Below are 24,382 nucleotides of genomic sequence, written 5' to 3'. Positions count from 1 at the left end.
TTATTATAATTCTTAAAAAGATGATGTATTAAGAAGAAAGGTCAATTTTGTGAGGGTCTCACTAAGGACAAGTTGTGCCCAGAAGAAAGGACTACAGATCAACTACAGCACAGCACGTGGCCGGGGGCCGGCCAGGCCTGGGTAACAAAAGGAAGACTCGACACAGTGCCCCCTTGTGGCTGCACCACCTGCTAGAACAGAAGGAAACCAGCAAAAACACAACTAGAAAATCCTCCAATTCTTTTGGAAATAAAACAACATACTCCTAAATAACTCATGGGCCAGAAAAGAATTCACAATAGAACTGGAAAATAATTTAATTCAATGATATATCAAAACTTATTTATAGATTTAAGTGCACATTTAGAAAGAAAGCCTGAAAATCATTTACGTAGGTATCCACTTAAGTTAGAAAAAGAAATAAAGTAGAAAAAAATCAAGAGCAAAAATAGATGAAACAAAAAATAAACACATTAAAAAAGCAAATAAACGTATACCAGATAGAATCAAAGACTAAAAGATGGTTTCTTCAAAAAGATTACTAAGACTGATGAACTACGAGTGGGGAACAGACTCAAGTCGCCACTGTCAGGAAGGAAAATGAAGACAGACGCACAGCCATTCAAGATGACACTGAACAGCTCTGTGCCAATCAATACAAAATAGAGTTGAAATGGAAAAATCCCCAAAACTGACACAAAAAGAAATAGAAGAAAATCTACAGTCGTGTAACTAGTAAAGAAATTGAACTCCTGATTAAAAATTAAAAACTTTTCTTCAAAGAACACTCCAGGCGCAGCTGGATTCTCCAGTGAATTTTCCTAAGCACTTAAGGCAGAAATAGCATAAATCTCACAAACTCTTCTAGAGAATACAAAAAGAAAATATTTCCAACTCATCTCATGAGTCCAGCATGACCTTCCACAGGAGACCTTGATAAGGACGTTATAAGAAAGGAAAGTTACAAACCGGTTTCTCTTATAACCACAGTTGTAAAAATCCTCAACAAAATACTTCTCAAATTGAATCCAATGATATACAAAAAGGGACATACATCATGACCAAGCTGAGTCTATACCAGGTTTACCACGAAACAAGGGAATCACACCAGGATGAAGGAGAATCTACGAAAACTGCACAGGAGTACACCCCATAACACAGCAAACCCACTCCTAAGTCCACATCCCACAAGAAATCGGTACCTCTGTGCCCCAAAAGACAAGCACATGAGTGTTCACAGCAGGACGATTCACAAGAGCCCACTGAGAGGCCCCCCAGGACACACAACAAGTGTGTAGATACAGTGTGGCAGCTGCATCCACAGACGGGCTGACAGCATCGAGAGTGAAGTGCCTCCACCAGCTGCCTGCTCAGCCTCACGAGCACGAGGTCAGCCTCAAGAGCACGAGGTCGAGCGACGGAGGTCACACCCATGAGGTCCACTGTGGGATTCCACTTGTGCAGGATCCAAGCGGCCCCCGGAGAACCAGGAGGCGAGCTTCTGGTAACATGTGTTTGCCTGACAAGGTCACAGAGGTGTGTCCACGTCATGCCGCCTCATCCAGTGCCACGCACAGGATGTGTGCACTTCTCTGTGCGAGCACCAGACGTCAACAGGAAAGGTTTCTTTAACAACTACTGTTTATCTGGACACAGGTGGGGTTGGGGGTATATGTCTTATTTTTAACATTAAGATGTGAAAAATTATTTGATTTTGTGTTACAACTGTGCTACCTGAGCCCCAGTACACATATTTGATACACCTCAGGGATTCAAGAGCATAAGTGAGTTTTACTCCAAGAGTCCCCTTGTTGCGAGGGACCTCCCACCCCAGCACCCTAAGTTAGAGAACAACCTGCTCTGGACCACGGTTGGCAGCGTCTGAGCTCAGGACCCTGAGCTGGTGGCCCCCTTTGCCATCCCTACCTGATCTCCTCGGGCCTGTGGTCCGGAAAGTGCTTGTGGAAAACTTTCAGCGCCTGCATCACGGCCGAGGTGCACTCCACATACGTGTAGTCGATCATGATGTCCCCTGGGAAAGGGAAGGAAGGATCGAGGTGCGTGAGCTTCACCTTGGCTGCCACATTTGGCAATTCAGGCCAAACAGTGATGAACAAGAGAGCCGGAACGTGCAGAGGCTATATGACAGATTGAGAGCCTGACCATCTTCCAGAGGAAGCCAGGAAGGCACCACTAGCACTGGCCCAGGCAACACGGCCACCAGGTGGGAGGGCGGCACTGACGTGGGTGACCTGCAGACCCATCTGTGCCATGGGACAGCAAGGCCACAGCTGGGAGGTGAGGGGCGCACAGCAGAGCTGCACCCCACCCCAAAAAGCCCTCCACTGGAACATGTTTGACAGCTATAGGAGCAAGATAAATGGAGACCCAGAAGAAGGGGTCCAAGGGCATGCAAAGGTAGACCAGGGTAAAGAACCTGCCCTTGCAGACCAAAGCACGACACAGCGCAGAGGACACATGGCCAGTAGGTCCCCCTGACACCTCCCTGCGAGGTGCCCTAGGCTCCGTGAGGAGCGCTCAGAAGACAGGGCGGCCCCCACAGAGGACAGAGCAGGAGCCAGCCCAGGCCCAGGCCCGAGAGCTGGGTGTTACTCCCACCGAATCCTCCACCAACTGCAGCTTTTCCATCCACAACCAGGAAACACTACACCACTCTTGGAGGTTGAGGAGGACAGAACACTCCTTAAAGGATCTGCCATCAGCAGCCAGGGCCTTTGTTGGCACTGCCCCCGCCAGGGGAAAGAACTCAGGGCTCTGGTTGGCAAATCTACCTCAGGGCACACAGGCCCTGGGTTTGTCCGCCACACACTGCGGACTACTCACCGAAGACCTCCGAGGGGTTCAGCAGCTCCAGCAAGCGCCCCCCACGCTTGGTCTCGTAGGTGGCAAACCCTCCATCGGGATTTCTCATGTTCAGCAACTAAAACCAAAGACAGAACATCCAGAGAAGTGAGCATGTGTGGGACCCCACAGGCTGTGGAGCTTTCCAGAAGCACCCCAAGGCTAAGAATCAATGGGGCAGGAATGGGGAACAGGGAGCTGGTTTTTACATTAAGCCAAGACCCTCAGGGGCTCAGAATAGTGGGCTGCAACCTTTATCGATCGGTACTCCATGAGTGACCATCTGGTAACACACCCCACAAGTGCGTGCTTACCCATTTATAAATCATCTAAGTACTGTCGAACTATATGATCTCCGTTATAAAACAGTCACAAAAACTGGAAGTGCTAAAAGGATGTTGCACAAAAACAAACCGAAATTCTCATCTTTTCTTCAGGCAGCCAGTGAAGACTGCCAGATCTCCCTGGGGAGGCCCGTGGAGAGCGACTGCATCTGTGAGCCTTCAGAACCGGAGAGAAAACTCGGGGCTGCAGCAGCCACCCCTTGGTCAGGGTCTATCCAGGGCCCCCCCGACCCCTGGGGCTGGGCCCAGGACGCCAGCTTGCACACCCATCAGGGGAGCACAGGGCTGTGCACACACCCAGAAAGGGGCCCCTGCTGGCCCAGCACAGTTCACAGTTCTCCAAACAGGTGCCATCAGAGGATGGGCCCCCTCCGCCCGGCTTGGAATGTTTGCCCAGACAGAACCCTTGGGCAGTGGAGGCAAGTGCACACCTCCCATGCAGCACTAATGGGACCTGAGGGTTTGTGGTGGGGTGGCTGGGATTTCTGCATGACAGCACCCTCAGCACCCAGGACCAGAGCCCCATGCCCAGCAGCCTCACCACAGCAACAGCATCAAAGAGCTGCTCTCGTGGGACATGCTTGGTGACAAAGGAACACTCTTCCTGCAGGAGAAGGATGGACTTCAAGGCCTCAGCTGTGCAGTCAGCAACGATCCAGCCACAATCCACCGTGCTGAAGGGGAAGCCACCCTGGAAGATGCGGGAGCTGTGACTGCCAGGGCTGAGGGCCAAGCCCATACCCTAGTCTTCGGGTCCACCCGAGGCCACGGCACCTTCCTCACTCGTGCAGAGCCACAGCTCAGGCAGAGGCCCATCCACCATGACGGTATGGCCGCAGCCCCAAGCCACACACATACGGACAGGCCTCCAGTTTCCAGCACAAGGACCCCCACAGGACTACAGCCTCTACCCATCACTGCCTTCAGACTCCACTGTAGGGCGGGCACCAGAAACATCCGCAGGCCCCCTCCCAACCCACCGTGAGAATGCAGCCACAGCTGTGTCCACGCCCTCACACACAACGGAGGAGAAACTGCCATTTCCTCCCTCTGCCCGCCCCTGACATTCTAGTTCACATTCTGATAGCTAATTCAACACCTGTACGTGCTGCTGTCTGACAGTGTCTCTGAGGCACGGACACCTTTGTGCACACAGCGTGTGATGTGGTGGCACGCAGAAACCCCATATGCCTCAGCTACCCCATTTGTACACAATTCCTTGGTCAGGGATATCTTAAGGGTGTTGGTGGGATCCCACACCGTGTGTCTATCAGAGCAGAGAGCCCCAAGAAGCTGAGGGAAGAGCCCCCCTCGAAGGCAAGGCCCAGCCAACCAGGGGTGGGTGGGGTCAGCCCGTGGTACCTTGTTCATCTGGCGGTAGTACTTCTGGTAGTTGGGCGGGCTGTCTGGGATCTGGGCAGCATCCAAGGGGCACATGTGGAAAGTAAGAGAAGGGAATACGTCACCACTGTACACAGACACCAGCGCAGGGAAGGACCAGCACAGCAGGACGGGGGCACCCAGTGCTGCTACCCTCTTGCCCACCATCAGTGCCAGAAGGGACCCTCGAGGCATCACCCACACAGCTCACCACCCAGAGCCTCCACCCACTGCGAGGGAAACACTACCAGGGCTCACCCTGAGCTGGAGAGGGCAGGGCGAGGGGGCAGCCCTGCCAGTAGGAGGGCTCCCCACGGCCCCCAGGCACAGGCCAGACTCAGCCTCACCTGTGAGATACGGAGAAACTCATGTGCCTTCTGCAGGCAGGACAAAAACTCGGGCCGATGTTGTGCACCTGCCTGAAAGAGAGAACAGAGGCTGAGCCGCTCACTGGCACAAGCCTACACGGGGGAACTGGTTCCCAGACTATCCTGGCTACGTCTTGCCACCACTGGGAACCAGGAGCAAACCCACCCAAGTCTCGGGGTGCTTGGGTTTCTGCCCACAAGTCCGAAAGACATGATGGAGAAATGAAGCGAGCAGAAGACCGCACCACACCTGCCCCAACCAGCACCCAGAGGTACCCGCCCGTCTAAGGCAGGCACTCATGGAACCCAGACCCCTTTCCAGGGCTCTCCAGAATTCCAGCAACCCCATTCTCACCAGCATACAAACATGCTCCTGTTTCTCTCTAGTATGCGCTCAGAAGTATTTGTAACAAGCAGTTGAGAAGAGCCTGGAGCCCACTCCCACTTCTAGAAACCCCCACTGCCATGTCTCCTCAGGAACAGCCCTCATGAGGCTTCCTGCTCCTGAAGCCTTCAAGCCAGCCCACCACCCAGAGCTGCTGGTGGGACCACTGCCTTGGTGGGACCATCGCCAGAGGCCTCAGGTAAGCACAGAGTCAGGGTCAGCAGTGCCAAGTCTGTGCTGGGTGCAGGGGTGAACACACCGGAAGGTCTGCTGGAGGCTGAAGAACCAGGAGACAGAGCCACGTACCTCCAGCATCGCCTGGATGGCAAATGCCGTGTCCCAGACCTGGGAGCCGTTGGTGCCCTGCATGGAAAGGATGAGCCATTACAGAAGCTGCTGCAGCGTCCTCCCACCCACCCACCGCCTCCTGGGATCTGACAGGAGCCTGGGGCACCGAGGAGGGGTTAAGGGGCTCCCTCCAGCTCCTGAAAAGAGGTGGGAGCCCAGGTGACTCCTGACCCCAGGCTCTGGGCTCTGTGCACTCCTCAAAGCCTGCGAGGGCCTGAGAAGGGCTGGTCCTACAGATGGACACAGGTCAGAGAGTCCCACCTGCCTGCACTGGGCCACCAGCCAGGACAGGACTCTCTCAGGGCACATCTAGGATTTGGATGACCACCACCTGTGGCCTCCACTGGCCCACCCACCCGATGACAGCCTCACGCCCCACAGTGGTGACCACCCCCAACTTCCGAGGATGCCCAGAGGTGGTGGGGCCTGGCTGAGGCCTTGACAGGGCTGGGAAGGCCCCCCTCAAATCCCACCCTGGGAGCCTGGTTCACTGGTCGACACTCTGGTCGCACCAGAAGCCAAACCCCAGTGAGGCAGAGCTGGACAGTGACAGACACGCAGATAGTGGGGATGGGGCCCAGACCACCCAGCAGCACTAAGGGGCACCAGACATCACGGCCTTGCGGGACCACGTGTGGGAAGAACACACTGCACAAAGACAGCCACCCGGCCAAAAGAAACCTGAAACGGATCAAGTCTCAGGGTCTAACCACCAGTTTGCAGAAAATACGGGGCGCAAAAGAAGCAGCTAGGTCAGGTCCAGGCGGACACTTGAGGGAAGGAAGGGTGCTCAGTATCCCACTGGGCCTGCCCCAAAGGGCCCAGTTGCCTGTGTGACCCAAGGACATTGCTGGAGGCTCTGCATTTCCACACTGAGCCAGGCGGGTGACAGCAGACAAACCCCCGTGGGGTGGCCCTACGGCTTCCAGGCTCACTGCCCCCAGGGCCCCTGCAGCCAGGAATGCCCTGTGATCTGGCACCCCCACCCCCAGGTTCATGCACAGGAAATAAGCCGGGGTGGGGGGTGACAGTGCCAGAACATCATCTCCAATATCAGAACGCTGGGAATCAGCCAAACAGTGCAAAGTCGTGGAGAAGGAGCACGTGGGACTGCGTCTCAGAACCAGCGGATGCCAGTCACAGGCCCTTACAGGCGGGAGGCCCTGCACGTGCTCAGCTGGAGGGCCACAAGGGCACACGTTCTCCCCCTACCCGAAGCCTCCTGCTCCCCTGCTCTCTGCTAGACAGACGCGGTGTGCGAGCCCCGCGGTCAACCGTCCTGCAGCAGAACTGGGCTGGCCCACTGAGAACTGCGTGTGACACTTGTCCCCTCCTGACCTGCAGCTCTGAACTGCTTTGGTTTACAGACTGCTCTGCTCCCACAGGGTAGCTACAGACCCTCAGCTCTCCCACGACCCCTTGGGGGCTTCTCGGCATCCCGGCCAGATGGCACACACCCAGGAAATGCCCAAGGGTATCCCCTCAGGTGCAGGACTGAGGGGACTTGCAGCCACCCACCACACACAGCCAGAACTCATCAGGAGTGATCTTTGAATCTTAAATCCAAAAGGCAGGAATGGTAGTAATGGAAGCAAGCACCTGTGGCCCTGCTGCACTTACCTGCATTTTCATACCATCAAGGCCCAGCCTGTGAGGATGAGAAAAGCCCAGGTCAGGGAGCAATGGGCAAGGAGCTGTAAGTCAGGCGGCCCTCCACAGCCCACACCCAAGACAGCAGCCTGCTCACTGCCATGGGTGCATCGCATGGCTTCCCTGAGCTCACATTCGACAGGGGTGACACAAGGAGGCTCCACCGCGGCTACCAGAGGGAAGAGGGCCTCCCTCAAACACAGGACTCCCTGCCGTGGGCCACACTGGGCCACACCTGCCCTCCGTGGTCCCTGTGTAACAGGAGCCCCACTTCTGGGGCACAATCCATGACTTACCAGCTCTCTTTGTCAACAGGCCTTCCTGACATTCACCTGAACCTGCCCCCGTCCACCCACAGGCTTCCTAGTTGTACCTTCCGGAACCACCCGAAGTTTCTGCTAGGTGGCAAATCTTTTAATTCAAAGCAACCTTCATCAGCTTCCAGAAACCCTAAAACTCCTGGTTCTAAGCATTACTCAAGACACCACGGCACCCTCGCCAAGAGAGGCCCCCATGCGTGTCTGCACTCAGCTCTCAGCCACGTCTGTTAGGGACCATGCTTGACGCCAACCAGCCAGGCCCTTCCCTGTTGCACTCACCAGAGGTAATCACAAATCCTAGAGACGTGCTCCTGAAAAACAGGGGAGGCTGGCCCGTCCACATACCAGCGCACGAGCATGTTGATGGTTTTTGAGATCTGCAGGAGACACGGGCCTGTCAGGGCTCTGCCCAGACCTGCAGCACCCTCTCAGGTGGGAGGGCTGCAGCTCGACCCCACTGAGGCCCCAGTACCGCCTTGCTCCGGGCCAGATGCCTTCTGCTCTAACCCGCATTTCCCGAGCACTCACTGCTTCCAGGCCCCGAGAGCAAGAGACCTAGCCACAGTCAAGCCCCAGGAAACAGTCTCTCTCTGAGGGAGGCAGGAGGGGGCCAAGGCGCCTGCACACAAGGAGAAGGCGGGGCGGTCCACAAGAGGCAACGTGACCTGAGCCAGCTGGTAACCGAGCAGAACCGCCATGAGGGTCATGGGCACGGCTGGAGGCCCCCGGGGGGCATGTGGAGTGTGGCACGTCCTGAACTGCCTTAGCTAACTCTGGGGTCTGAGGGGATAGGACCATCTGAGGAACCCAGGAGAGATGTGGGGACAAGCCCTGTGTGGCAGGGACTGCTACTCAGAGCAGAAGGCACTAAAAGCCTATATCTTCTATTTTGAGATCTCTGAAGTCAAGATCCAAAAACCGCATTTCTAACAAGTCAGACATGCTTTATGAAGCGTTAAGTTGAAGTCCCCACGGAACCATGTTGCTGCTAAAAAGAAAACAACTGGCTACTCCGTGAGACATCAGGGTTTACCACTCACTGGGTCATGAGACCCAGAAAACACCAAGAGGCACGGCTGGGAGTGGGGCTCGGTGACACTGCGCCAACTGGGTTCACCCAAAGAACCTGTGGGCTGATCCAGCATGGCACGGAGGCTGTGGTCATGGCCCACTCGGGGGCTTACGATAACTCTGCCTCCTGCATAGTGGCACCACAGCTATGAGCCGGCCTCCCCCACCCTGCGCCAGTCAGTGTGTGTCTGGCCACTGGGACACACTGCCCTGCATGTGTGTCCACCCCTGGCCTCTGCTGGGCCTCATGGCCCCACAAGGCAAAGCCAAGTCAGGAGTCCAGAAGCTCAGAAGTGAGAGTTCCCAGTCACCAGACTTGCAGGAACCAGAAATGGAACCCATGCACCCCTGGCACTCTAACCCCAATAAGAGAAGGACAGATGGTGGGTTACGAGGGGTCGGGAAGGGGAGAGCATCCAGGCAGGAAAAGCACCCCTCCCCACTGGGGAAAGGTCTCGGGAAGTGGTCTCAAGGAGCAGCCTCCAGACATACCAGGTGATGGGGGTGGGAGGAGGGATAAGCACGGGGCAGGGATGAGATCGGGGGGCCACATCCCAAATAAAGGTCTGCCAGGCTCTGGTGGGAGACCCCGCCTCTGGAGAGACCCCTACTCCCAGCTCCACGGAGACTGGCCTCCGGGCCTCCCATCCGGGTCCTCGCTCCACCCAGGAGCTGCAGGAGGGTGCCCACCCCGGACCCAGACACCCAGTGGGCAGCGGGCACTGACCGGGCCAATGCTGATGCACTTGGTGAAGCGGTCGTCAGCCGCAATGTGCTCGTACAGCTTCTGGACGGCCCGCTGCCGCAGGCTGGCACTGTGGTGGCACTCGTACAGGTTGAGGATCACTGCAGGGTCAAGGGTGTCAGGGGCGTGAGGCACAGACAGCAGGTCCTGGCATGAGCTCGGCCCAAGCACGGACCTGATGGCAAGGCGCCCCGCACAGTATCTGGGCCCTTCCTCCCTCCGTCCTCCATCGCCCCTCACTGCACCCATGCAGCCTGCTCCTCCCCAACATCCTGGTGTGCTATCCTGCCCTGGCCCTGCAGTGGTGTTCAGGGTGGTCTCCAGGGAGTGGAAACCCAGCCTGGTTGCTTCTCATCATTGACCAGGGCAGGGACCCAGCTCCCACCCGAGGGCCCGGCACAGAGGTGCCCAGTGCCCATCTGTGGAATGAGTGAGTGAACGAACGAACAAATGAGTGAGGGATCACAGCTGCTTCCACACACGGCACCCTGTGCTGGCCTCAAAGGGGAGGCTGCACAGCTCTGAGCAGCCATGGTTCCCACAGGGAGACAGGCGTGGACTGGGCCTCATGGGGTCCTTCCCCTTCCCTCCCCCACGGAAGGAATGACGGGCCCCTCCAAGGCCCTGAGCTCAGAATCCTCTTGTCTGGGAGCCCAAGCCCCAGGCTTACCCAAAGGGCAAGGACAGGGCAGGTCGCTGGACATGAGGCGTGCACGGCCAGCCCTCCCTGGTCACCACAGGACCCAAATGACAGGCCCTCAGGAAGCACCCACCATACACCACGCGGAGCAGCCAGCTGTGCGGCGTGTACAGCTCGTCAGGGGCCACGCTGTTCCTGTGTGCCGGCCAGTCGATGCTGGCATAGTCCTCCACGTAGAGCTCCTGCAGGGCAGCAGTGCCTCAGCCCGGTCTGCCTACAGCTGGTCTCCTCCCTCTGCCTCTCCTCCTTCCCAAGGGCATGCCCGAATGAACATCCTGCACCCCAACCCCATCTCAGGGCCTGCTTCCTGGGGACACACTGTGGGCCAGGACTCTGCTCACTGGTGCCCTGCGTCCCTCAAAGACACTGGAAGATAGCCGCAGCTCATCCTGCCGCACAAGCCCCCCTGCAGTGACGGGACAGAGCAGTGGAGACTCCACCCTAACTCCAGGGGGCTCAGCTCTGCGGGTCCCAGGCGTGCAGGCCTGTGCAGTCGGACTGAAGGGTGACTCGAGGCCCAGGGTTGCTCACCTGGCGGAGGCTCTGGACCAGCGGGTCCTCCTCAGCGCTCAGCCGGATGGCATAGCAGTAGCTCATGGGCAGGTAAACCTGCCGACAGTGGCACCAGAGCGTGGAGGGATGTGCAGGTGCCCAGTCAGGAAACAGCCTAGGGGGACAGCATATCAGGAGGCAACCCCCAGCATCTGCATTGCCACCACTGCAGCTCCAGGCCCTTCTAAGCACGGATACAGGGTGGACGGCTATCCCTGGACCAAGTCGGCACAGATACCAGCACTTCACAGCCGTGCTCCCGTGGGGTGCGGTCAAACCCTCCCAGGGGCACTCCGCGGAGAGCCGACAACTCCTCCTCCTGATTCAGCCAGACGCGTCCCAAAACCAGGAGACCTAGCTCCTAAACGTTCAGGAATGTCTGTGGGTTTCTCAGTTGTGACACACAGACCGCAGTAACATAAAATGTTAATAACGGGGAAACGGGGCAGGGGTCTACAGGAACGCTCTGGATGATCTTTGCAACTTTCTGGAAAAGGTAAATTATTCCAGAATAAAGTTTATCTAAAAACCTTTAGGACTGTTGCATCTTCCCAAGACCTGAGTCTTTGATCGCTCCAACTTCCCGGTCGGTGCACCTGGGGTCTTATCTCCACCCTATCCCTTTAGCCTCCTGTTCTCATGTATGAGGGCACAGGGAAGCTGCAGAGAGCTGACTGCACATTCCCTGCTCCCAACTGTGAGAGTCGGGCAGGTGTCCACCAGCCCCCACCACCCCTGGCCACTTCCCTCACTGTCCTGAGGGCTCCCCCACTTACTTTAAAGGGTATTTTTTACATTTTAGGTAATATTTCCAGCTTTTCTCCAGCTGGAGTGGTTCAGGGTCTGCTTCTCCATCCTACACACCTGCCCTTCACCCTCTAGCTCACCCCCCCTCCAAAACTACTCCAGCAAAGATCAGCAGTGCTCTAGTTACCTCGAAACCCAGCACCGACTGCCAGGGCCCCACCACGGGGGTGGCACGGACAACACAGTCCTCCTCGACACCAGACATCGGCCTGACACACACACCCCTCCTAGCACCCGCTCAGTGCCTTCCTCTGCCCGCCCCTTACACATGGGCAGGTCCACGGTCCAGCCGACAAGCCTGCCAGTAAGAAATGCTGGAACGGTCCCAGAACACCTCCCGCCTCTTCCCCAGGGGTCAGCCTTGGGTAACAGCACCCTGCCTCCCCACCTCACCTCGCCATCCCTCTGCCTCCATCACTACCTCGTGGCTGTGGAGGCTAGGCCCTTGGCCCCTTCATCAGGACCCTGCTATCATCTCCTGACTGGCTCCTTCACCCCGCACCACCTTTCCTCCATCAAAGTCACCTTGTAACACAAGAGTCCCCCAACCTCCCTGACAGCTACCTGGGGGAACCCTGACCCTCTGACACTGCTGCAGGGGCAGGCAGGGGCTCTGCTGAGCTCCACCATGGTTCCAGGGGTCTCCTCTCCTGAAGGTGACACTGGGGTACTTATACATGAATGAATGTTTTCTGGGGAGGATGTCCAAAGCTTCCCTTAGATATTCACAAAATGTTAACAGATGCTGGTTACAGGTAACAGACAATAAGGTATTAGTGTTCATTTTGCTCAGCATTTAAACAGTATCGTGGTTCTGTTAAAGATTATCTTTTAAAGATACACAAGGAAGTGTTCACAGGTGAAGTATGATGTCTGGGATTCACTTTAACAAGGGGAAGGTGAGAGAGCACAGCACACCCCAACTGCTGTGCTGCTGAGGGTGCGCCAGCTCGGTACCTTCTCTTCTCTGCTTCTAGAGATGCTCAAGAGGTCCGTAATAACAAGATGCAATCACGTCGTCTATGCACCCACTTCCCACACCAGTGGTTCTGCAATCAGCCCCACAGGGCCCCACCCGCCTGCCACATGGCCCAACCCCACAGCACCTCCCCCTCTCCTGCCCAACTGGGAACCCCTTCTGTCCATCTGTAGGATTCAGCCAAGCAGGGCCTCCGCCAGGAGCCTAACACCACCCCACTCCACAGAATGGACTGTCTCTCGTCTGTGTAACAGGCAAGTGACCCAGGGCCCCATCGCTCCACTCAGTGAGGCAGTGGCGACTCAGCCACCAAATCAACCATAGAGGGGCAAGCATACCACATCTCTGGGAACAGGGTGTTGAGGCCTTCCCAGCTGTAAACGTTCAGAACAGCCAGCCAGAACTTCCCCCAGGATGGCACACCCACAGCACCACCTGCAGAGAGAGAACAGGCCCATAACATCTGCCTCTAACTGCAAAGACTAACCCCTCAGGAATCCTGTGCGCCCCTTCTTTCATGAACTGAAGGCAACATGCTAAGGATCCTCCAACCCCCGTGAGAAGCAGGTTCCAGAGGAGCTCAGGACTGCCCAACACCACAGCCGCTGCTGGAGGAACCAGTGGCTTCCCCAGAATGAGTGTGTCCAGCCCCAGGAGAGGCATTCGCAGCCCCTACTGCCCGGGGAGAAGCACACAATGGCAGCTACCTGGGAAAGTGAGGGGCCCAGACGTACACAGCAGCCCATGTCCACATGGGCCTGGAGAAAGTGATGAGGGGAAGTGAGCACGCACACTTGGCCTTCTCCCTCTCAGGGCCACGCCTAGCTGCCCCTGACCTGTGTATCCCCACTCAGCAGATGGTCTGGACTCCAATATGGCTGTTGACAACACTTGTGGCCCCACGATGAAGCTACCCCCAACAGCACCAGTCGCAGGCACAGAAACACTGTCCTAGACATGCTTCACAAGGAGGCCTCACCCCAAACCCATGCGTGTGGAAGTCAAAGACCCAGGAAGCTACTAGGGAAGCATGGCCCAAAAACAATCCTTCACAGGCAAGGAACCAGAAAGCAGCCTTGAGAAGTCAGGCCGATGAGACTAGAGGCTAATGATGAATTCATTATAAGAGTAAAACATATGAAGAAGAATGCAGGGTCGTGTTAGAATGAGCACCAGGAGGCTTAATCTAGCCTGGGAGGTCAGGAAGGGCTCCCGAGGAAGTGACATCGAAGGTGCCAGGTAAAGGCTAAGTAGGAGTTCCCAAGGCAGCGGGGTGGGGGGGTCGGAAGGTGGGATGTCCCAGGCAGACGGAAGCAGCACATGCAGAGCCCTGAGGTGGGAAGGGGCTTTGAGGAGCTGACAGGATGGAAGACGGGTGGATCGAGGAATGTCCATAAGGCAGGCGGGTGAGAAAGCTCTCGGAGCAGCGGGAGCCATGGAGCCTCCCCAAGGCTGTAATTAATCGCCTTCAGAGCCCACAGGTGAGGGGAGAGGTGCCACCCGCTAGAAGCCCCACAGAACACACAGGAAGGTGACTGTGGAGGGGGCGACTGTGGAGGATGCGAGCAGAGTTCCACTGGCTCCTGCTACTCTTCTGTGGCCAGGCTGCCCTCCAGAAAGGTCACACCAGGAATACTCCCTCAGGCAACGTAGTAGCTTGTTGTTTGTAAGTTTTTGCCAATTTGTGAAACACACTGAATTATACAGCTATCTTAATTTGCTTTTTAACAAAATTACGGGTAAGGGGCCAGCCCGGTGGCGTAGTGGTTAAGTTCATGCGCTCCACTTCAGCGGCCCAGGGTTCACAGGTTTGGATCCCCGGCGCAGACCCATACACCACTTATCAAGCCATGCTGTGGCAGCGTCCCATATACAAAATGGAGGAAGATGGGCACAGATGTTAGCTCAGAGCTAATCTTTCTCATCAAGAAGAGGAGGATTGGCAATGGATGTTAGCTCAGAGCCAGTCTTCCTCACAAAAAAAAAAAAATTACTGGTCAAGTTAGGCAGTTTCCATCTATTTCTGCTTTGATGAATTCCCGGCTCATGTGTCTTGCCCAGGGTTTAAGTGGAGGGGCATCTTTTTATTTCTCATTTTCAAGAGCCTGTGATGCTGAGGGGACATGGACCTTTTTATCCAGCACACACTGTGCAGGGTATACCTTTCTTATGAAGAATGTTCCGGGCTCGTACCAAGTCAGGATCATCAGGCCCAACACCCAGAATCCTCAGAGACACATAGTTGAGCGCAGTCCCAAACACTGTGGACTTGTCCTCAACGTGCCTACGGGAATGGAGACAGAGTGAGAAAATGACATCTTTCCCTACTTCTAAGAAATTAAGCAATGCTTTCAGTGAAATTTCCTCAGAAAATCAAGAATGCTAAAACATCCTACACTGACATAACATGACAACACAAGAAACATTCAAAACAGCCATTCTCCATGGGAGTTCACGCACCTCCCATGACAGCTGCGCAATTCCAAAACTGCCTGTGCAGGACCTGCCTGCCTCCTCTGCACACTTCCATACCTGAATCCACACAACCAGTCCCAGGGCAGCTACCCAACTAAGTAAGGCTCATTCATCACTACAGCACCACAGAGGAAACCCCACAGGCAACATGTCAGGGCAGGCAAGACCCTGGGCCCATCCGAAGGCATGGGTGAGATCTCAAGTCTGCCATAACATGCCGGGACCCAGAGGCCAGAGAGCTGAGGCCTCAAGTTCAAGAGGCCCACCCATCAAGGAAGCGAGCACAGGCTTAGCCGTCCTCTGGTGTGGATTTAGCGCACCCAGGAGGGGGCCCACCCTGGGTGTAGGACAAGAAGCACCAGAGCCCAAACGAGGGAGGGGCAGGCAGTTGACCACCCTTGGGGAGGGCCCTGCTCCCAGGGTGAGCTATACCACCGAAGGGCGGGCTGAGACCTGGGGAGGGCTGCCTGGCCCCAGCTCCACCTGCTGCCACCCAAGTCGAGAACAATTTCTTTCTGCCTTAGTGATAACAGCCAGATGGTTTTCACTGTGGTGTGTGCGTCTCAAGAGTCTCTCAACCAGTCATGAAACCCATTTACAACACAAACTGTGAAACTGAGGCCCAGAAAGTGAGCAGCCGCCTGTTCTGAGACCCCCCAGGGAAACCAAGGCCCAGCCTACACAGAGCCTCCAGCTCACTTCCCTTCTGCCAGGCTCTCTCCCTACTCCTCAACAGGTGCATCTCCTACATAACAACACATGTGCACATGCATTCACACATGTGCAGTGACATGGGGTCAGGCAGACTCACAGGCCCCAGCCGCCGTCAGGGAGCTGTACCGACCGCAGGTACCGTACCATCTCTTCTCTATATCCAGCCGGCAGATGGATGCGCGCCACATGGCATGCGATCAGGAGGCCTATATGGCAAAAAAGATGTTCCCTGCTGGGAGCAGGCACTCAACACTGCTAAGCCCAGGCCCCTTTCCTCTTGAGGAGGACTCCACCTGACAGAGAGCTGTCCCAGGGGGCCTCCTTCCATGGAAACAAGCCTGGAAAGGATATTCCTCCCAGCCCCATCAGAGACTTTGGGAACAGGACCCCAGGGAAGGGCAGCAACAGCACACGTAACACTCCCCACATGGGGTGGGTGGAGCCCATCCAGCCATTCCAGGGTCCCACAATATTGTCACATCTGCTAGGAAAGAAACGCCATCCAGGGGTGACATTTACTTGTTTATATTTATATTTTTCTGTTTTATAAATTTTTTAATGGCATATGTCAGTTTACAAATGGGAGAGATGGACAACAATAAATATTATCCAATATTACAACATAAAAATAAATATTAGAACTTTCCATTCCCAGCCAGGCCCTCCTGAGCATGGTGCTCACAGGCTGCCCCTCTACCCCTGCACTCCACCCTACACCCCTCGTCAGCTCCATCAGCCACATGCCCACGGCACCCAGCACAGGGGTGTCTCAGGGCAGGCCCTGGCCACAACACACCATAGAACAGATGCCTTACTCCAGCTCAGAGACATCAGAAGCCCCAACAGACATACCCACACACAGACACACCCGCACACAGACAGGCCCTGGAAGAAGGGCAGCTAGATGCAGAGATGCTGCAGAGGTTCACAGAAAACAAGCCATCCCAAAACAAGCCTATCTCCTTTCAAAACAGTTATGATGCTGTCAAGACAGGGAAACACACACACAGGCAGGAAGCAGAGCCAGTGTCTTCCCCATTTTACAGGCGAGGTAACAAGCACAGCCCCTAAGTGGTGGGACCCCAGAGTCGGTGCTCATCATAGTGATGCATATATGTGCACATATGACTGAACTCAATTCTCATCATCCCCATGTCATAGATGAGGTGGTCAAGGCACGGTGAAGTCCTGTCACCCTGCCCACGGTCAGAGCAGGCCAATGCTGTGTCACTGCCTCCCCATGAAGACCTCTACGAATAGTCAATGCCACACGGGCCACGCTCAAATGGGAACCGTCTTCACAGATTCATGGCCCCCAACAGCATTTTCTGAATTAAAGCAGGAAAAAAGACTAATCAAATCTCAGCCAGCCATGGAAGAACCCTGGTATGGCACCCCAAACAGGCCACTGTCAACCTGAGAAATACAGTCTGTCCAGAGTCCAGAAAGGGGAGAGGAAAAGCCCCAATGTGCAGTTGCACAGGGGAGGGACCCGACAGGCCAGGCCCAGAGCTGCAGCAGCAAGCACAAAACAGTGCAGCCGGCCCAATGACCACATGCCACTGCGTGTCTGGTGCTGCGCACATATGACCGAACCTGATTCTCATCACCCCCATGTCACAGATGAGGCAGCTGAGGCATGGCGAAATCCTGTCACCTTACCCAGGGTCAGAGCAGGCCAATGCCATGTCACTGCCTCCCTAAGAAGACCCCTGAGAAGAGTCTCAACAGGCTCCAGGTGGGGCCAAGAGAAGAAAGAGCCCCTTGACTTGTCCCCAAGGATAGGCCCATGGGTCCCTGGACAGGAAGACACAATGTTGTACAGTACAGCAGGCAGCAAGGCTTGGAGTCAAAGCAGAGACAGAAGCTTGACGGATTCCCAGTGCTTCTCCCACTAGGGGAAACGGTTCTTTGGCATAATCTCACAGGAGAGAATTTCCTGTTACAAGGCTGAGTATTTCTTTAGAGAAACAGTCCCAGGATGCAAAACAGTCTTGTCTAGCCAAACCAGCTCAGTACCCAGGGGGCCCAACTGCAATCCTCCTACAACTCACCAACCTGAAGCTACAGGACCCGGCCTGAGCTCCCTCAGCAGTACCCCTTCAGGGTGAGTGCACAGGCCAAGCTGCCTGGCCTCTCCCCAACCTGCCCACAGAGGACTTAAAGATCCCCACCACCACCCTGCCCACCTCCAGCACCTTTGCATCGCCTAGGCCCTGCACCTGGAGTGCCCCTCTTCTGCGCTGGGATTCAAGAGCCACTCCTCCTCTGCTCCCTGGAGCACCCCTTGCTTCCCCTATCAGAACACTGGGCCAGCTGTGCCTTCACTCCATCCCCCAGCACCAACGTCAGGAGAGCTCAGGCACAAGGCAACCCTCCCCAGCAGTCTTGCCCGTGAGCTCCTAGGTTTTCACCTGCTCGCTCATTCACACCACAGACATTCACCAATGGCCTGAACCAGGTCAGGCAAGGACCCCAAGGAGGCCCTGGGGTGGCCTCGCCCACAGGGCAGGGCAGCACCCTCCTACCTGGCAGGAGGAAAAGCGGGCCACCGTAATCACCCGCCCAGTGCCCGTCCTCGGCCTGCAGCCCCATGTAAAACGTCATCCCATTCAGAGCCCCCTCGAAGGCCGTGTGGGCTTTGGGCAAATCCTTAAAGTAACTCCCCTGCAAAGCAGAAAAGAGATGAGAGCTGAGGGGGTCTACAGCCAAACCAGAGGAGCCGTCATTACTCACAGCCCAAGTCAAAATATGCATCTGAATTACCTTAAAAGTTTCACCCGTATCAATCAAAAGTCTCAAACTCTTTGATGACGGTATTAGCATCTCAGCAAAACAAAAGGACGGTTCCACATTCTCACAGTATTGCTTTCCAGTCACATATTTGCAAATTTTTTCACAACTTCTCCAAGACATCTTAAATGTATAAACCAGGCACCCAAGAGTCTGGGGTGGGGCACTGAAGCCCCAGGCCTGGAACTCAGGCCTCTCTCTGGAAGGGGTCAAGGGACAGCACAGCAAATAGCGCCAGGGCTCAACCGCGAGACCCCACTTACACTGCATACTCTGGGACTAGCTGACTTTCTTGTATGAAATGCACTGGATCAAAAACCTTTTCCTGAACAAAAACAAAACTAGACCAGTTTCCTACACACAGCTTAGCGATAAAAGGACTGAAGCAACTCGATTCATGCTCTGTCCTCCACTCAACAGATTTCTGGAGGACCCAGCTTTGGCGACTTGTGGCAACGGGCCACACATCACACACCTCTTCTTTTTTAACAGGGGAAAAACCCCCCTTCTCAGCTATCTTTTTAAAGCCTCTATTGGCTGTTGGGTGCTGCTGGCTACGGAAAGGGACGCCGCAGGTTTCTGGTGGCGCCCCGAACACTGTGTGACAAGCAGAGATGACCACTTACGGTGTCCAGTCCCAGTAAATGCGCTTCCAGCCCAGTCTGCTCTCGTCCAGGGTTTTCCTCTTCTTGAAAATACGTCCACACCTGCCTCCCCTTCTCATTGCTGAGCCGCCAGCGGCGGAGGTCGGTGGCGGGCTCTGTCTTACAGGGTCCCCCTCGACGCCGCAGACACCTGCAAACGACGTGCAAGCGAGGAGCCGTCTCGCCGGTCCCTCGGCAGGGCAGGGCCCAGCGGGGCCCGCCTGCCCCCCTCCGACAGCCTGGGGCAGGCCACTGCCGCTCTCTCCTCGCACAACGAAGCCCCTCGGCGCCGCTTCTGCCTCTGGCCACCGCCCGTCACCCTCCCGCAGAGGGGAGACACCCGCCAGCCGGACCTCCGCCCTCTGCCGCTACCGCCGGACCCCGACCCGCACCCCAGCCGGCTCCGCTCGGCCCCGCCCCCGCCAGGCGCCGCAGAGCCGCCCCTCGCCGCCCCTCCCGGGCCCCGCGCCGCCCGTCTCCACAGACGGCCCCTCCGCGGCGCCCCCGCCCGCCTCGCCCGCGGGGTCCCGGGGCGCCGGGACTCACGTGCCCTCCGTCATGACGGCCGCCGCGCTCCCCGCCGCCTGCGCCCCACGGCCGCGACTCCACAGCCGCCCGGCCGAGCGCACCGCGTAGGCCCGCCCCCGGCCGACAGGAGGAGCGCGGTGGGCCGATGCCCGCGCAGCCAATGGGAACGCCGCGGGGGTGGGCCCAGCGCGCGCCCGGCCGCCGCAGTGGTGGAGCGCGGCGCCCCGGCGCGGCGTGGGCGGGGCCTGGGGCGGCGCCGCCAGTCTCGCCGCGAGCCCGCGAGCGCCCAGGGGGCGCGAGGTGCGAGGCCAAGCGCGCAGGCGGGGCGGGGCGGGGGAGCGCGCTGAGGCGGGGCCGCGTGAGGAGGGTCCGCCGAGGCCGGAGGGCGGGGAGCGAGGCTCGGGCAGACGTGGCGGCGAGGGCAGAGGCCCGGAGCGGGGAAGAGCTTGCGCCCCTGAGGAAGGGCCGGGAGGCCGGCTGGCTGGCGCTGAGTGAGGAGAGATGGAAGGCGGGAGGTCCGGCGCGGGCGGCGGGCCCCCCTGACCGCAGCGAAGGGTTCTCGGAGAGGCGGTGAGGGGACGGTAGGCTCCCCCCCATGGGGATGGGGCTAGTGAGGGAGGCCCCCAAGGCCTAACTGGCCCACAGGCGCCAAGAGCCTCCCAGCCCAGGGGAGGGAGAGGGCCAAGCAAGGGCGTCAGGAGACGCACCCAGAGCCTCAACCACTCAGAGGGGTCCTTGGAATTTTGGGGTACCCAGAATAAGTTAAAAGTGAAAGCCCTTGACAATAGAGGGAAGAGAGAGAGATGTTACTGCACAAAGGGCAGGATCTGCTGGCTGTGAGACAGAAGCCACTCGTCAAGAGGCAAGATGGTGGAAAAGAAAGGCAGTTTATTACAGCTTGCTAGCAAGAGGGAAGATGGCCGACTCGTGTCCAAAAGAACCATCGTAAGGGGGCAGGAAATCTTACAGCAGTTATAAAGGCCAGTGGGTTATAGGGGAGGGGTTAGGAATGTTGACCTTCTGGTGTTACAGACTGGGAGTGCTACACCAGATCTTTTAGTTTTCATTGATGATGGCTATCAGCATTGACTCTCTGTTCAGGGGTCATCACATTCCTAAGGAACTCAAAAGAACAAAGTTATCTTATTGCAGCTGGGAGGTATGTGTACAAACAGGGGTCATAAAATCTACAGAGCAGGTAGATCTCCTGGAGGGTGCAGATCCAGCTGGGTTGGTTAGTCAGAGGTCATTCAGAGTTAAAATAGGGCTGCTTTTCCACAATATGGCTTCCCTTATGTCAACCTTGTCTTGAGCTGGAATCAGAAAGGAGGCAGAGCAAGTGACCAAGCTTGAAAGGGACAGCTGGGGGTGGGGGTAGGGGTAGGGGGCAGAGGGGCCTGCAGGCGTGTACAGCAGAAACCAAGGACGGAGGGGAAACTTGAGAGCATCTAACTAGAGGAAACAGTGCCGACATGGAGGAGAAGAAGGCCCAAAGGCGTTTCTCCAGGAGCCCACAGATGGCCCCAGCATCTCCTCATCTACCCCTCAGAAGACTTGACATCACGTTACAACTACCCCGGCCCAGTGAGCGTTTCTGTACCTATCCCTTGAGTCCTACCCCATGCCCATGAACCACAGCAAGGCAGAGGGGAAAGTCGGGGGGCTTGCAAAAGAAAAAACACATACGCACTCCTTCCTCCTAATGGAGTATCGGGGTTTTAGATAGTCAGTTAAGGACCCTTGCCTCTTCCCATCCCAGTTCAGAAACGAGTGAAGAAGACACATCAATAAGATGAGTGAATATCGATATACCAGCCTTGCCCCAGATAAAAGGCTAGTTTAGAGGATGTGGCTTAGATCTGCCACCAAGACAGCTAGCTACTGATCCACCCCTAAATCAGACTAACATACCTCCCAGCCTCTGGGGCAGCTGGACCACTGCAGCCTCTGGGCTACAGAGCTGCCCCCCCGAAACACCAGGCAGCTAAGTGCCGATGAGAAGATGCCCATCAGCCTACATAGTCCACAAAGTGTACCCAGAGGAGCCTGAGCACACTTGACCCTATCTGTTCTCCCAAATTCACCAATTCACACTTCCCCTGGGAGTAGAAAAGAGGCTGGAAATTTTTTCCAGGAAAGTCCCTCCATGTGGAAACACAAAGAGTGGGAATAAGGGTTTCAGCCTACATGGACATCTCAAACCCTGAGTCTTACCAAGCTAAAGGAGGGAAGAGGTTTCAACTGGAGCAGAGTTTGAGTTTTGATATTTTACTGGACTGGAATTTTTATGAGAAAAATAATAATCGTCTCTTTTTTAATATCTAAGAAGAAAGGAAAAAAACTATAAATCAAACTAAGAATTCATAGATAAGAGTTTCTAAAAACAGTCATGAGACAAGACAATCCTTCCCTCTGCTTGCACCCTACCAATTCCACCTTGTTCAATAAACTGGATACAGAAGGTGTCCAGGTTTTTGGCATGGACAACTGAGGATGTGATGGCGTCATTTACTAAAATAGGGAAGGTTTGGGGGAAAATTTCAGCTTAGATTGGGGACATGTTAAGACAAAGATGCCCATTAGGCATTCAAGTGGATATGTTGAGTAGGCTGGTGTTCAGGGAGAAAGGACAAGGCTAGAGAGGAATTTGTTTTCAGGTAATGTTTGAAAACCATCTGTTTTCAGGTAATGTTTGAAAACATAAAGTTAGATGAGATCAACTAAGGAATGACTTTTCCAGAGAGAAGAGTTTCCAGGATGAGCCCTGGGGCATCAACTGTTTCCAATATAGAGGAGAAGTCATGCCCAGAGAGAGGAGAAAAATCAAGGGAATGTGGAATCAAGGGAGCCAAGTGAAGACATGGTGATTTGTGCAGAGGTTTTATAGGGATTGTAAAATGAGGTCTGAGAATTTATTAGATGTGACAATTTATTGGTGACTGACAAGAGCAGTAACAGGAGACGTGAGGAAAAAAGCCCAGTGATAGAGTTTTGTTTTGTTTTGTTTTAAAAAAGGGAAATTTCCAGTTAAACATGTCAGACAGCACAGGCATTGACTTCTATTTCCCACTCAAACCCTACTCACATAAATTAATAAAAGAGATAAAAACTCACAGAGAAAGAATGGGAGAGAAGGCAGCAGTAAACAAGAGAGATCAACAAAATTATAGAGGCTGGGAATGTAAAGGGGAATGATAACTGACTTAGCAAGCCAGAGAAAGCTGAAATCTGTGTGTGGGGGTGAAACCATCAAGAAAAAAGACCATTCTTGCCAACGAACCCCAGGAAGGCATAGAAGTTGGGAGAACTGGTGGAAAGTTTGAATAAGGAGCAGCGTGACAATAGATCCCTCCCCCAACCTGGGTAGAAGCCTGCAGCAGTTGAGTCAGCCGTTGTGAACTCAGGCACAAGGCATAGCTGAGGGCCACTGAAAGCAGGAGGCTTGAGTGAAAGTTTATACTCATGCAAGAGCCCAGTCCCACTTCTCCCACTCAGCCATATAGCTTCAGGCAGTAGGAGGAGGAGTTCTCTAAAGCAAAAGACCCCCAAAAGACATGCAAACATTGGCCAACTTGGACCCAGTGGAAAAGCAGAGAAGCTGGCAGGCTGTATCCGTTGACATAGAGCTTCCAACAAGCTCCTTAGAGCCCCACTGTCAACATGAGCCAGACATTTAAGGAAAACCTCTACCACGAAAGACAGCAAAACACAGAAAAAGGAAATTTTGAGAAATGGAGATGATGAAGGTGTGGAAGAGGACTTTGACAAAAACATGTCCTCACAGAAATAGGGTGTTGCACCCATGAAACAAGAACCATCCAACACACTCTTGCCCTCCCTGCCTTATTTTTCTCCATGTTTATCACCAACTAGCATACCAAATGTTTTGCATATTTATCTTGTTTATTGCCTGTCTGAAAGAGAAGCCCCATGAGGGCTGAAATTTGTTTTGTTTGTTGCCGTATCCCCAGCACCTGGAATAATGCCTGAGATATCGTAAACACTCAAAAATGATATGTTGAATAAATGAATGAGCAGGAGTCTCTAAATAGGAAATATTAAGAAAAACCACTCTCAGAAATGAAAAATATGGCAGACTTTAAAAGTCACTAGAATAGGAAGATAAAATAGAGAAATTTTAGGATGGTAGAATAAAAAGATAAGGATGTAAAAAATTGAAGGGAAAAGAAAATTAGAGAATCAATCCAGGTGGTCAGACATAGGAATATTAGGAGTTCCAGAGGAAAATAATGGAGGGGAAGAACATATTAAATAATTCCAAAAAATTCCCAGAATTGGTGGATAATTTTCCAAATTGAAAAAGCATGGCAGGGGCCGGCCCGGTGGCGCAGGCAGTTAAGTGCACGCACTCCTGGGCACGCAGCGACGCACTGCTTGGCAAGCCATGCTGTGGCGGCGTCCCATATAAAATGGAGGCAGATGGGCACGGATGTTAGCCCAGGGCCAGTCTTCCTCAGCAAAAAAAACAGGAGGAGTGGTAGATGTTAGCTCAGGGCTGATCTCCTCACAAAAAAAATGAAAAGAAAAAGAAAAAGCATGGCAGATTGTTTTCCAAAGATGCCTGCAACACTTCCCATCTCACATGCTCCTCTACAATGTGGTCTTAACCCTCATCCCCATTGAGAAATGGGATCTATGTCCCATCCCCTGAATCTGTGAACTGCTTGTGACCAATACAATGCAATGGAAGTGATCC

The 24,382-nt window shown here is 54.9% G+C and overlaps 1 protein-coding gene across 4 annotated transcripts in view; it reads right to left on the bottom strand.

Moving 5' to 3' along the window:
• Nucleotides 1–19,769, bottom strand: part of LSS (lanosterol synthase) — a 31,128-nt gene extending 11,359 nt beyond the window's left edge. Inside the window, exons 1-17 of one of the 4 annotated variants that reach the window (XM_087417896.1) lie at nucleotides 19,684–19,766; nucleotides 19,120–19,288; nucleotides 18,229–18,367; nucleotides 15,798–15,906; nucleotides 14,674–14,795; nucleotides 12,850–12,946; nucleotides 10,705–10,840; nucleotides 10,247–10,355; nucleotides 9,456–9,574; nucleotides 7,937–8,034; nucleotides 7,308–7,335; nucleotides 5,646–5,702; nucleotides 4,934–5,005; nucleotides 4,569–4,619; nucleotides 3,748–3,897; nucleotides 2,845–2,941; nucleotides 1,927–2,032 (exon numbers count right to left, since the gene is read on the bottom strand). In XM_087417896.1, the coding sequence (XP_087274022.1) occupies nucleotides 1,927–2,032; nucleotides 2,845–2,941; nucleotides 3,748–3,897; nucleotides 4,569–4,619; nucleotides 4,934–5,005; nucleotides 5,646–5,702; nucleotides 7,308–7,335; nucleotides 7,937–8,034; nucleotides 9,456–9,574; nucleotides 10,247–10,355; nucleotides 10,705–10,840; nucleotides 12,850–12,946; nucleotides 14,674–14,795; nucleotides 15,798–15,906; nucleotides 18,229–18,367; nucleotides 19,120–19,288; nucleotides 19,684–19,697 (1,673 nt within the window). In that variant the 5' untranslated portion in view covers nucleotides 19,698–19,766. Of the gene's footprint in view, nucleotides 1–1,926; nucleotides 2,033–2,844; nucleotides 2,942–3,747; nucleotides 3,898–4,568; nucleotides 4,620–4,933; nucleotides 5,006–5,645; nucleotides 5,703–7,307; nucleotides 7,336–7,936; nucleotides 8,035–9,455; nucleotides 9,575–10,246; nucleotides 10,356–10,704; nucleotides 10,841–12,849; nucleotides 12,947–14,673; nucleotides 14,796–15,797; nucleotides 15,907–18,228; nucleotides 18,368–19,119; nucleotides 19,485–19,683 lie in introns of those variants that run through there. The other 3 variants (XM_087417898.1, XM_087417897.1, XM_087417899.1) reach the window with 3 other exon arrangements.
• Between the last annotated feature and the right edge of the window lie 4,613 nt (nucleotides 19,770–24,382).

Source organism: Ceratotherium simum, chromosome 27 (genome assembly GCF_057802395.1).
Source record: "Ceratotherium simum simum isolate JZ-2026a chromosome 27, ASM5780239v1, whole genome shotgun sequence".
In the NCBI taxonomy this organism is placed as follows: domain Eukaryota; kingdom Metazoa; phylum Chordata; class Mammalia; order Perissodactyla; family Rhinocerotidae; genus Ceratotherium; species Ceratotherium simum.
This window is presented reverse-complemented; position numbering and strand designations above follow the sequence as displayed.